General features: G+C 46.2%; 1 protein-coding gene across 1 annotated transcript in view; it reads right to left on the bottom strand.

The window, feature by feature from the left end:
- The window catches only part of LOC122916788 (histone-arginine methyltransferase CARM1-like), a 93527-nt gene that overhangs the window by 25610 nt on the left and 54008 nt on the right, over positions 1-13909 (bottom strand). The window contains exon 5 of the mRNA XM_044264172.1: positions 773-854. Coding sequence (XP_044120107.1) covers positions 773-854 — 82 coding nt within the window. The remainder of the gene's footprint in view (positions 1-772; positions 855-13909) is intronic.

Below are 13909 nucleotides of genomic sequence, written 5' to 3' on the forward strand. Positions count from 1 at the left end.
AACCCAACCCGAGGGAGGACACTCAGGCTCTAGCTAAACTAATTCGGGGCTTTGGCCCGAGTTATTAGAGAAAAGCTGGCTCTCCTGTGGGACTTAAGAGTTGTACAAATCTGAGGCGGGAGTTCCTGAACCCATCTTGCTACCAGGAGGGGAGACCCTGTCTGGGAACGGAGATAAATTAGAGGCAACGGAGATAAATTTTCAGGATAGAGAAATCAGATTCGGGTGACACAGCCCGAACTCCAGCAGTGGGTCGCTAGCTCCAGGCTCTGCAGGTTTGAGGGCCAGTAATTAAGCCAGTTTTGGGTAATGCCAAATTCTTACTGTCCAAGGTCACACAGTTAGAGGGGACCACGATGGAAACCCCGATCTGACAGCAATGCTCCTGTTCTAAGTTATTTATTTTACAAAGCTGCCTCTTCTATGAGGCCTCAGGCCACCAGAATCAATGGGAAGATATGAATTACTGAACGAGTGTGAGGGCTCGGTGTGGACATGGGGGGAGTCAGGGCGGTGGGGGAATCAGAAGTTACTTATTGAGAGGCAGTCAGAAAAGCTCCTTGCTTGTGACGGCATCATGCTCTGAGAACTTTCTTAATTGACTGGAAGATGAGAGCTGGACGACTTGAGAACAGCGTCCCGAGGAGCTCTTTCTTTTTCTCGGTGACGGCTTCGCAGAGCCTGGCAGCAGCCGCCCGCCAGCTGCGGGAGCGAGTGAGCGCTCGGGTCCGGAAAAACACGTGGGGTAGAGCCTACCAGGAGAGCCACTTACTACTATCGGCTGCCTGAAATACTCGTCCGCTGCAGCCGCCCGGAGGCTCGACAGGTTGACCCCATAGAAGCAGTGCTGGTACCTGAAAGAGGGAGCACAGAGAATCACATGCACCTTGGCCCTGGCCAGAGCCCCCAGCCCTGACAGCTGGGACGTGCGGGGAGGCTGCCTCAGAGGTCCTCAAACGGGCCGCCCAGACCGTGCGGGGACCACAGCACGTGCTCTGTCTGCGCGGCTAGTGGCTCCCCTCGAGAGCAGAGAGCTCAGGCAAGGACTAAGACAAGCTTTACTCGGGCTCTGCCAGTGGTCGACTCTGGGCCCCGCACAAGGCACCTGAACCCTGTGCCTGGTTCCCGGTGTCCGAAAGGGGAATAAGCAGGCGCTCCCTCTGCAGGGCTAGACAGGGGTTAAGGGAGTTAATACAAGGACCTGTGAGCCGGATGTGGCATTTTGTTAGCACCGCCTGAGTCGGCTGTTAGCCTCGGAATGTCGCTTTCTCGGGTCAGCACTGGGCACCAGGGCAGTGGTTCCCAATCGTGACTGTGCTGTGGGATGACTGGGCAGGGGGTGGACTTTTAAAAATTCAAATTCCCTGGGGCGTGTGGCTGGCTCAGGGGGTTAAAGCCTCTGTCTTCAGCTCAGACCGTGATCCCAGGCTCCTGGGATTGAGTCCCGCATCGGGCTCTCTGCTCAGCAGGGAGCCTGCTTCCCCCTCTCTCTTTGCCTGCCTCTCTGCCTACTTGTAATCTCTGTCTAATAAATAAATAAAATCTTAAAAAAAAATTCAAATTCCCAGGCCCAGTTCCAGAGGGGAGCCTTGGAGAACTTACCACTAGAAAGTCTTTATCCTGAGCCGGAAAAGCAGCTTCCCCTATGTGTGTCCCTATGTGTGCGCGTGTGCGCGAGTGTGCACATGTGTGTTGTCGAGCCTATGAATCAGGTGGGGATTCACTTCCTCCCTCCCCATCCTCTTCTAGTTCCAAGCCTGCCACCCGGCAGGGAAGAGAGGAAAACCACCACCACCACAAAGAATAAACATACAAAATTTAAATTTGTGGTGCAGCTCGATTAGGATGGAAAGACCACCCAAAGCCACGTTCTAAATCCGAAATCAGAAGAGGCAGGGACGCCTGATACTGTTCAGTCGATGGCTAGTTCTCAGCCTGAGAGCGAAAAGCAAGCCCACTAGGCGACCCGCAGACCCCGCAGGGCGCATGCGTCTCTCGCCGCCCAGCCTCTGCCTGCTCCCCCTTCCGTCCAGAAGGACCCTTTCCCTCTCGCCCTGTTAATTCCTACCCCATCTCTGAGACTCAGCTCAAATAGTTCCATTCACTTGTACTACAGTAAAATATTTAAGTTTAACCCACTTAAAAGTGAAAATATTTTCTAGGGGCACCCAGGGGCTCAGGTGGCAAAGCTCTGCTCAGCCTAGGTCATGTCCTAGGGTCCTGGGATCGAGTTCCAAGTCGGGCTCCCTGCTCCATGGAGCATCTGCTGCTCCCTCTCCTTCTGCCTCTGCCTCTCCCCACTATTACATACTCCATCTCTCTCTCAAAATACATAACATCTTTTCCAAAAAGTGAAAGTCTCTTCTTATTCATCAGTGCGTATTTAGTACAAGGCTGGTGTGTTGTGAGGGCTAAAAGTCACCCCTCCAGCTGTCATGGACCTCTCTTTATGAATGAACTGAGGACTTGGTGTCCTTCACAGGCCTATGAGTGGGTCGAGGTGCCAACAAGGATAATGGAGAAATGGAAAATCATGACCCTAAGTTTCTTTAGTTCCATTACTTTTTTTTTTTTTAAAGATTTTGTTTCTTTGAGAGAGAGGGAGAGAGAGAGAGAGAATGTACGTGTGTGTGCATGGTTGTAGGCGGGGAGTGGCAGGGAGAAAAGCAGACGACGGGATGAGCAGGGAGCCCGATGCAGAGCGGGATCTCAGGCTGCATCTCAGCAGGTGCTTAACACTTAAGCCACCCAGGCGCCCTCATTCCTTGTTTCTTAATCTCCTCCCACCAAGGGCCCAGCCAGCCTGGCCCACAGGTGAAGCCGTCATTTTATGAATACACATACTGAGAACCAGGCTCCTATATGCCTAGAGAATTTTTGGAAACAGATCCCTGCAAGTTGAAAGTACGTTTTCAGTATTTAGAAGGAGAATCAAGGTGTTTGGAGAAATAACTCATCATCACAATAGTTTTTATTAGAGGGGAGGAGGAGGGAGAAGGGAAGAGTGGCTGACGGAAATAGAAAGGGGAGGGGAGGGAATTCGCCAGAAAGGCAGAGCCAGAGAATTCCCCAGAAAGCCTGGAAAGAGTCATCCCTGTCCATCCTTCAGAATCCCCTGGGAAGCTTTGGAAACGAATCTGTCCAATTGTGGTTTGTATGATACAGATGTGTAACCCTCCTGCTTGTTGCCAAAAGCTGACCTGCTGATTCTCACGTGCACCCAAGGCTGAACACTACTGTCATGTCCTATAGTCCTCGCCAGCTAGCGAAAGATAGTCCCCAAGGGCTGAGACAGCCTGGCACCTGGCAGTGCCCAAGGCTGCAAACTGCTCTCCAGGCCTTGGATACAACCGCAGGGACCAAATCTGTGCCTTTTTCTTGTGTGCCTGGTGCCCGTGAAAACCCAGCAGCCGTGATCAGTCACACAGGCACCGTGCCCAGGGCAGGCAGAGCTGTGGGCCAAGAGCCCCCTGCCTGGGTTTTCAGAACTTTCTGGCCGGACCATCTTTCCAGTTCTTAGACATCTCAAATCTCCTTCTGAAATGCATCACAAAATAATTAAAGCAGATGGGACTGCATCCCTGTGGGTCTCCTCACCACCGACCATCACTGGGTGGTGAAGCAGGAAACGAATCTGTCGACTTGGAAACTGTGGATGATTTCCACTGTTTTCTTCTTACATGGGTTTTATTTTCCAGGTTAACTTATGGCCTCTTAATGAGTCCATAAGGTGGAGACTATGTGTGGTTTTTGGTCTTGACTTCACATTTCCAGCTGTGCCCCCCTTTCCCTCCCTCTCTACCATAATCTATGTGACATCTGGAAAGTTCTGCAAATATAGCCCAGAAGGAAATAATTATACTATTAGCTATCCTGAACACACCCAGAGTGCAGAGAAAGAGGCAAACCCTTTACTGGGACACTGACTTCTCCAAGTTCTACACAGAGTCCCGCTTGGAGAAGCACCCACGGAAGCTCCTGCTGTGGCCTCCTTTGTCCTTGGCTCTTCTCTAGCTCATCCCGACCTTCTGGCCTTCCTCCTCGTTCACACAGCTCTCCCCACCAGCCTCCTGGATCTGCCTTAGAAGAATGGTGGTACAGCCCTTGTTCTTTTAGAGATGTTAGCCTTGGCCTTCAGCCTTCACGACGGGAGCTTCTGCAACACAAGCCCTTTCTTTGCTAATATGAATGTGTGGTCTCATGGCACAACTCACAAGTCTTACTTTAATAAAAATCTTTGCACCTTCTTTCTATCCTAACCAAAACCCCACTTCTCTCCACTAAGAAGCTTTTAAAAAAAGATAGAAAAGAAAGGGAAAACAAGAAGGAAGGAAGGAAGGAAGGAAGGAAGAAATGGCAGGGAGGGGGAGAAGATAAGGAGAAAGAAAAACTCCATTCTACTGTTTGACAAGCAAGGTTTTTTGAGTCTTAATGTCCTACACTTTAACAGAATTGACAAGCCAGGGTGTGCCCACCCGAGAGAGGCACAGAAGCCATGAGAACTAGAAAACAGATACAGGGATCCAGGAATGTCACTTAAGACACATGTGGTACTGAGGATGCAGCCTAAAGGGAGCTGGAATGGCCTGGTGGGGAGCCTCATAGGAGAAGGATGCACGTCTAGGAACAAATGGTATCTTTTTAATTTCTAACACATCCCTTATAAATACCAGGACTTGAGGCTTGGTTGCAACAATTTTCTCCATCAGCAGAATGCAGACATACCTCTGTGTAGAGGTATCTATAAAGATGCTCAGCTCATTATGTTTCTGGTTTTTTGGGTTTAAACTCCAGCAAAGTAATATGGCATATATTTATATGTGATATATTTCTATACTTCTTGTATTAAAAAATTTTTTTTACTATGAAAAAAGGGGGAAAGAAGCACACAGTCCTTAAAAGAAACAAAGCTTCAGATGGTGCATCTTTCATAAGAAATAAGGAAAAGGGGCACCTGGGTGACTCAGTGGGTTAAAGCCTCTGCCTTCAGCTCAGGTCATGATCCCAGGATCCTGGGATCAAGCCCCGCATCAGGCTCTCTGCTCAGCGGGGAGACTGCTCCCTCCTCTCTCTGTCTCTGCCTTCCTCTCTGCGTACTTGTCTGTCAAATAAATAAATAAAATCTCAAAAAAAAAAAAAAAGAAGTAAGGGAAAGCCTGTGATTCTATAAAGGAACTTGTGGCGCATCCCTGGTCATTCCCGTGTAAATCTAGACATTACTGGTTGCGTAACAACTGGACCTGTGGCAAGACGATGAGGAAAATATCTGTTGTTTGTTGCTCTTCTTCTGGTAACAGCACCAGATTCTCTTGTGGGGGGCACCTCTCCCCCCTCTCAGTCCTTGCAGCTTGGGTAGTCTTACCCAAGAGATTCTCATGTGACTCAGTCCAAGTCAATGAGAGCATCTTAAGACCATGGCAGTGAACTCAGGGTTTGGCATCTGACCCAGTGAGAGTCAACTTTAAGATTTTTGCTCAAACGGCTGCAAAGAACTGGCTCTAGAGCTATGAATTCATACGTCCGGATGTGTAGCATACGGGCTCAGGAGCAGAAACTATGGAAGAGCTGTGAGTCCTACAGAGGCTACTAAAAAGATGAATATAGAAACCGAAGCTTATTCTTTGAACAAAAGCCAGTTTGTAAACACTGGACAGATGCAGTTAAAAACAGTTTTTGTTGAGACTTGGCATGAAGGATAGGCACTCTGTTTGCAACAGACACTCCCAAGGCTCGCACAGCTCCCCTTCCTGTTTTTAGCTATCGTCCTGAATCCTTTCCATGAACTTAAAAGTAGATTCTCCCTTAGTGCAAAGTGGAGAACTTCTAAAATGATCCTTCTCCCACCACAGATTTTAGTTTCTTCTAAGCCTGTAACTTGCCTGCTTGAACTCCAGTGAATGGATGGAGAGGAATTCACCTCTTTTAAAGATCAGACACCTTCACAAAGGCACCTTTGCCCACTGGAAGAGTAAGTATCAGACTCACCCAAGAGCATCCTGGAGTCGTCTTCTCCATTCAAACCTCCCTGTTAATTTCCTGAGCCCAGTGTGCAACCTTGGCATTGCACTTGAACTCCTTCTAACTGGGACACTTGTACTATATCTGTAACACTGAAATAGGGACCACATGGTTAAAGAAAAAAAAAAAATAAAGGTCTGGATGTGTACAAGCCCAGGGATAGAATGGTATGGAAGAACTAGGAGTCTGATGTAGGTTACAAAGAAGATGAATATAGAAATTGCTTCTTCTGTGAACAAAAGCTAGATGGGTTCAAGAGCCGCAGATACAAAATGAGAGGCAGAGAGAATATCAAGAACACACACTAGTGGCTGAAATGAGATGCTAGTGCAAGCCACCATGAAGATACAAATGAAACAAGGACAAGACACGGGAAAATCCAAACGTGACTGCACTGGTCATGGTAGTTTTCTTTCAAAAGTTCCTTCTCTCTGATAGTCTTGTGCCACATACTTGGGTTCCCACGGAAATTCGGTCATATCACGTTGCAAACTGAAATGTTCCTATTTGGTCCACATGGTGTTTCTGTGTACCAGTGACTATCAGGGCCAAATATATTTTTGGGAAAGACCAGAAGGCCTGAAACTCTAGCTATGCCAAAAGAACCTTTAGTAGAAATTTCAGTTTGGGGGCGGAATTGGCCTGGGAACAAGCCATCCATTACCTTCATGGTAGATTTAGCCATTTGTCCACTCAGTTGGAAGGATTTCCTTAAAAATAATGTGTTTCTCAGCACAGCATGGTCAGTAAGGCACCCTGTAGACTCGAGAGTGGAAAGGTGCAGGGAGGGAGCTCGCATTGCCCAAGGCAGAATTCTCGCATTCATCTACCTCATCCTTTGCAAGCGCGGACTTCAGATTTCCACGAAGAACAAATGACTCCAGGACATCCACCAGGGGCATCCCTCATACCACTCAACTGGCACGAAGGTTGTCAGGCATGATGGATGCCTACCACCCACTCACAATTCTTTATAAAGCATCTTTTGGTCCCTGAAGTGGTACATCACGTTTTAAGGGCCACCTCAGATCCTCTCAGTCTTACTTCTCTCTGGAATCCACAGTCATATGTTCTGACCTGCTATGCCAAAGTGTGGGCTCATGTGACCCCTCATGGCCATAAGCCCACAGTGCCTCACCTCAGGCCTGCGCCGTGTGTCTTCCCACTTCTGCCCCAGAGCATTCTTGTTGACTTGTGGTGGGGAGCATGGATACCATGAGACACAGTTGGGGTCCACACAGGCACAACCCGAAGTGCAGGCTCATTAGTGCTGAGGGGTGAAAAACTGACCATTGGGTAAACCTCCCCAATCCCCGCTATCTTGTAGTTCATTCAACCTCTTGAGACGGTCCTGAGGGTCAAACAATTTCTTGGTGTTTGGTAACATGTGGTGGTGAGCTTGGTAATGCACTTTCACCTTAGACCTCCCTCCTTCCCTGACTCACTCTTATTTCCCCTCCTTCTTGTTTTGCTGGGATTACATTCCTCAGTGAAATGGCAGCTTATAAACTGTGTTTTACACCTAGTTTCTTGGGAAGCTCAAGCTAAGCTCAAAAGAGTAAAACAGCAATAGCAGAACTGCAGAGGTGTAACCTTGACAGCTGGGGCCCTGACCAGAAGAGCAGGGCCCAGAGACCTGGGGTCGAGACAGTTGAGTGAATATGGTGGAGAATCCTGAAGGCATCTTCCCAACTCCTCTGAAGACTTCTAGCCAACAGAAGCAGAATTCTCCATATTGTGTGAGCAGAAGAGCTGCCCAAAGACTGCACAAAACCACCTCTCATGAAGCTGGTGTCTTTCAAGATGGTTTTGTTCTTCTCAAGATCAGCCTCGCTATTGCCCACTGCTTTCAGGCTACTGGTCCCCATGGCTGTCGGGCTGATAACGCAAGCACAGCCCGAGCAGGAAGTACAGTGCCTATTCTGGGTGAGGACAACTTCCATACCTGAGAAACTGCACAAGGTGGGTAGTATTTTCTGCTAAGAATCAGGGAAATATGCACAGGAAGGCATGTTATGGGTGTTAGACTGAAAAGGATAGAATGTAAGTCAGGATAGGGCACAATTTATCAGCATGGGCACTCACAGGATTCAGGGTTCTAGCAAAATACGAGATTTAACAGTCCACTAAGATGTCACTTGGTAGCTTGGTCATCATGATGGCCTGTAGTCAATAAAGTGGAGATTTCAGGACTTCTGCAGTATGGTAGTAAGGAAGGAGTCAGAAGGTTCTACCATTTAAGACATAAGAACATCTCCCCTGACTATGTTCTCAGGACAGGCCCAGGAAACCCTCCGTTCCTAAAGGTGATAAGGGGTGAACCAGTAGGAGAGCAGTGCCATCTCTGGGAATTGAGGGTGGCCGTCCTCAGTAGATCAAAGACACTACTGCTGCCACCATCACACTGTGTTCCCAATGAGCACAGCTGGAATGGAATTTCAGATGCCAGAATCAGGAGAGCAATAATTAACTGTCAGAGTCAAGAATGACATAATTACAGCGTTGGGAAGCAAGGCTGGAGTGACGGTGAGGGCACCTTGACCTGCAGTGGTGGTAAATAGATCCTAGTGTCCCTCGAGAAATCAGAGAGATGTATAGTTAATGAGGATGGTGTTCAAATGATATCACAACAGCAACAAATTCGCTGGCTGGTAGGCAGCTGATGTCAGGGGTCACCGTGAAAAGTTAGGTCCTTCATCCAACATTCAGGTCTGATTTCCAGACACAGTGTATGGATCTAGAGCTCACTGGTCGATGAGGTGGAGGCCCAGCTTCTGAGAAGTCACGCTGCAGTACCACCACAAGCACACGTGGTTCACATTCTCCAATTTCTCTCCAGAGGATCTGAGATATGTCGCTAGGAATGCTGAGCCGATATGGATGCAAGGAGATTCAGAAGACCTCTGGTTAATAAAGGCTCATGGAGGACAGCTAGTAAATAAACTTTCAGGCCAAGTCCATCACACAGGTATCTGATGGGTTCCGATCCACCCTGAGGTTATTTTCTGAGTCCCTGAATACACAACCGGGATACACTCAGCCTCTGGCAGAACGCTCGCCTGGGCCTGTGAAGAAAGGGCTATCATGGCAGCAAAGAACAAGCAGAAGCCCCATCTCTGAAGGCCTCCATCCCCAGGTAGGGAATATTAGGATTTTTAGTTTAGGAACAGGGAAATTATGTCCCAGAGAGACTGAATTACCTGGGCTAAGGCTTTGCAGTTAGTAACGGACAGAACCAAGGATTCAGCACAGTTCAGTGTGGCTCTGGAGTCCGAGGTATCCAGCTTTTAACTACTCCCTATTTTGCCTACGATTTTGTGTCGCAGAGCAGTAAAAAAAAGGTGATACGGCAAGCTAGCTCCATGTCAAACTTCTTGAGAATATTTGCTTGTTCCTCTTAATCGATCCTATGTATATGTTTCTCTTATACAAGAATCAATTTGAAGTTGTATTAAAAGGAGTCGGCTTAAAACCCTGGAGCCAAATAGTTTCAGTAACGGCAGAAGTACTTGCCACATAAGGAAGTTTTATAGGAGGGAATGATGATTCTTCATGACTGAGCCTTATTCTCTGGAGAAATTTTTCAGAATCTTAATTAATCAGGGGCAAGAAATATTAATAAAATAAGGAAATTAATAATTTTGTAGGTGACTGGTATTAACATCAGAATGTGGTATTCTTGTCTACTGAGAAAGCCTCATAACTGGTTACTGAGAAGGGAAAAAATTCTGTGCTTACCACATACTTAAATGACAACGAATTTTAGAGTTAAACGTAAAATTTTTTAAGTGTTAAATGGAAAAAATGAAAACATGAAAGAAGAAGAAGTTAATGCTAATCTTAGAACCTATGAAAATCTTTGTTGATCCAGCAACACAGAAATATTTTTAATTTTTTTGTGGTAAAAACTATCACAAAGATGCCTACAGGGCGAATTGAAAATTCTGAAGAAAATACACCAAAGTCTTAACATCCTTAATATGTAAAGAATTCTTATGTCAATGCATTTATCTTTCAGTTAACAAAGCCCATTGAACAACTCCTATTAGCTAGGTTAGATGACGCGGACACAGAGCAAAACATAATAGCTGCTATTACAGAACCTGTCTCACGAGGGAGACTGACAATAAATTAAATAAATAAGTAAAAACATATGATCTAGCGCATGATGGTAAGTGGAGTACGAGAAAATGAAGTGAGAAGCAGGAAGGATACAGACTTCCAGGAGCAAAGAGATGACATTTTGTAACTGACAGCAGGTCTCCTGGGAAGGTGGCACATGAGCTACGACCTGAGGAAGGTGAGAGGGAGCCATGGGGCCAACTGGCCTGTCTGGTAGAGGGAGTGGCTGTGAGGTGGCAGCCAGCCCAGGAGGCTCAAGGGGGATGGAGAAAACCACCTAGTGAGGACAGGAAGGATGAGAAAGGAGTGGGAAGAGATGACACCACAGGGGTAGCAGGGCGGAACCACATCCTGGAGGGTCTTACCACCCCTGGTGAGAGCTTTGACTTTCATGACATAGAAGGTGGGAAGCCACTGGAGGTTTTGAGCAGAGGAAGACTGTGATCTGAAATCTACGTTATCAAGATCATTCTGGCTGCTGTTTAAAAAGAGGAAATAAGTTGAAAGGCTTGTGGGACTGTAGTAGAAGCAGGGTTTTTTGGTTTTGCTTGTGTTGGTGTTTTGCAGCGGTGAGCAGGGGCTGGTGACAAAGGTTAGCAGCTTGATTTTGGACACGCTGAATTTAAGATGCCCAAGAGACAACATCCAAGTAGAGCTGTCAACAGCCCGCTGGACACCTGAAGTCTATGGTTCCAGGGAGAGTTCTAGGCTGGAGTTCTCCCTACAGGAGTTGCTGGCGTAAAGACAATATTTACAGCTCAGGAGGTGCAATGAGACCAGTCAGGAGGCGAGTAGGGACAAAAAGGGGAAGACCGTAAGAGCCAACTTGGAATCAATCCAACACTGAAGACTTGGGTCATGAGGAAGAATCAGCAGAGGAGACAAGGTCGGGGCCGATAAGGAAGGAGGAAAACCAGGTTTAGGCTTTAGAAGTAACGTGAGGAGTCCCTGGGGCCAAGTGTCCTTGATGACAAGTTCAGGTGAGGACTGGTCACTGGTTATATCTAATGCCCTGACTTGGCCAGTTATGCCTCAGCTTCTCGGCTCCCTTCTTTAGCATATACCTAACCTGCCGCCACCAGCACTGCCACCATCGTCATTATTTGCATCCCTCTCCCTCCACTCGGCCAGCATTTCCACGTCTCTGCCTCTTCTAATAAAAGCTGTGCACACTTTCACCACCTGTTCCCCGCACCAATGCGACCAAAGGCCCGCATGCAGTCGCCGGACACAGAAACCTCTTCATAGAGGAAGGGGAGTTACAAGGAGAGTGAAGGCTGTGAATTTTGTTAACTATATGTTTTTTAAAACATTTTTTTGTGTGTTTGTTGACTAAAAATAAAACCGTTCAAATGCACTAGCGACCAAAGACATACAGATTAAAAATAAACTGGCCACCATTTTTTTTTTTTGAATCAAATTGGCATTTAAAAAAACATAGCCCGTATGGGCAAGACTCAGCAGACATTCTCATATACTTCTGGTGGAAGTGTTAATTGGTAAAACTTTTCTACAGGGCAATTTGGCAATATATAAGAATAATTTTTTTAAAGATCCTTCTTCACACCTTTTGGTCCAGTAATTCTGCTTCTAGCAATTTATTGTAAGGAAATAATCAGAATGCAAACCATGATTTCTATAAAAGGATGCTCACTTTAGTGTTCTTACGGAATTTAGGATACAAAATTTTATAACATTCTATATACTGCTAGAATATAGAAACAATACCTTAGTGTTGTTTCTTGTAAAATTTATAGGATTCAATAAGCAATTAAAATAATATTTAGCACTGGAGCTTAAGCTGATGAATTATGATATTGTCACAAAAGAAATACTCTGCAGCAAGAGAATATTATGAAGATATGAGAACATATCAACAAGGTATTGAAATCAAAACAAAATAAAAATAAATAAAAATTTAAAAAGTAAAAGAGCTACAAAATGAGATTTATGGTATTATCCTAACTTTGTAAAAAAATTTTTTTAAAAATCAAAGAGATGACACCTAACCTCTTAATAGTAATTACTGGTGTACTTACTTGAGATTACTGGAGTTTTTACCCATTCAAAAATATTTATTGAGGATCTGCTATGTGACAGGCACTTGGGATGGAGGGTGCTTAGGATACATTAGTGAAATCTGACAGAACCTGGGCTTTTGTGGTGCTTACATGCAATCAGGAAGGATGCTGACAATGAACAATAATAAATAAAGGGGTTATATGTCTTTTGGGAAGCAGTAAGTGCTAAAGCAAAAACACAAAGCAGAAAACGTGGGATTGGGATGATGAGTGCTGTGACTACCATGGTAAACAGGATGCCCAGGAGAGCTGGCATTTTGGCAGACTTTATGGAGGTGAAGGGATCAGCCACGTGAATATTGGGAGAAAAGTGTTCCACATAGAAAGATGAGCAAAAGCAAAGGCTCCGAGGTGGTTGCATACGCCTGAAAATCAGCAAGGACACCTGTGTGGCTGGAGTTGAATGAACATAGTCATAGGAAATGAGAAACCAGACCAGACAGAATTTACCAGAAGGCTTTGGGAATGCTGGGAACAGACAGGTTAAGAAGCTATAGCAGTAATCAAGATGAGGGATGACAGCGTTGGGAACAAGGGAGAACAGAGAATATAATGAGAATAGGACAGATTCTGGGTAGAGTTCAAAAGTAGAGCCAACAGAATTTCTTCATGGTTTAGATATGGGGACAAAGAAAGAAGGGCCTCCATGGTTTCAGGCCTGAATGATTGGGAGGACAGTGTTATCATCAAGTGAGATGGAAAGACTATGAGTAGAGCATATTTGGGGTGTGGGGGTGGGGGGGAGACAAGGTGTTGAGTTTAGATGGTAAGTCTCTGTAAGGGGGAATGTCCAAGAGGCCACTGGGTATAAAAATATGAAGTTCCCAGGACATGTGTAAGCTAGAGGACAATATCCTTGGGAATCATTAGCATACAGATGGCATCGAATCTAAGGAATGGGTGAGCTCACCAAGGCAATAAATGGACAAAGAGGAGGTCCAAGACTGTGTCCCGGGGCACTCCTACATCAGTAGGTGAAGGAGACAAGCAACGACCAGTGAAGGATTTGTTGAAAAAGTGACCAGTGAGGCAGAAGAGAAATTAAAAGATTGCACAGCATTTCAAATGCTGCTCAAATAAGGGTTCTGGGTTCAATAAGCAGACAAGGGAGGATGGACACTGGTTAGCAATGTGGAGGTCAGCACACCGGGGGCCCTGGTAAGAGCCATCACAGAGGGATGTCTTAAGAGAGAAAATGAAGCAAAGTCTTGGAGACTAGGAGGATAGAATGCTTTTTGAGGAGTTTTGCAGCAAAGGGACTAAGAGAGATGGGTGGTGGTTAACTGGGGAAGTGAGAGATAAAAAAAGGTTATTTTTTCTTTTGAGATGGAATAAATAGCAGTATGTTTGTATGCTGATGGTGAGCCTAGCCAATCCACTGTGATCATTAACATTCGTTCTCAAGGTACCAAGATGGCAGCAGATGGTACAGCGGGGAAGTCACGCCAGCACTGCCAGGACAACGCGCTCCCCTGCTGTCCCACTGGGGGAAGTAATCTGGTCGATTCTGCTACCTGGAATCCCTGCCTCTCCAACCTCGTCACCGACTCGGGAAGTTTATGGTTAAAATATAAACATTCTGGGTCAGCATGACCTCAGAGAACAATGATCATAATTAAGGTGGCCCCCATCACACACCAAGAGGCTTTCACCCCCATTAGGAAGCATGTGGCTTGGGAGTTTCAAAA

This window comes from Neovison vison, chromosome 9, assembly GCF_020171115.1.
Source record: "Neovison vison isolate M4711 chromosome 9, ASM_NN_V1, whole genome shotgun sequence".
Lineage (NCBI taxonomy): Eukaryota > Metazoa > Chordata > Mammalia > Carnivora > Mustelidae > Neogale > Neogale vison.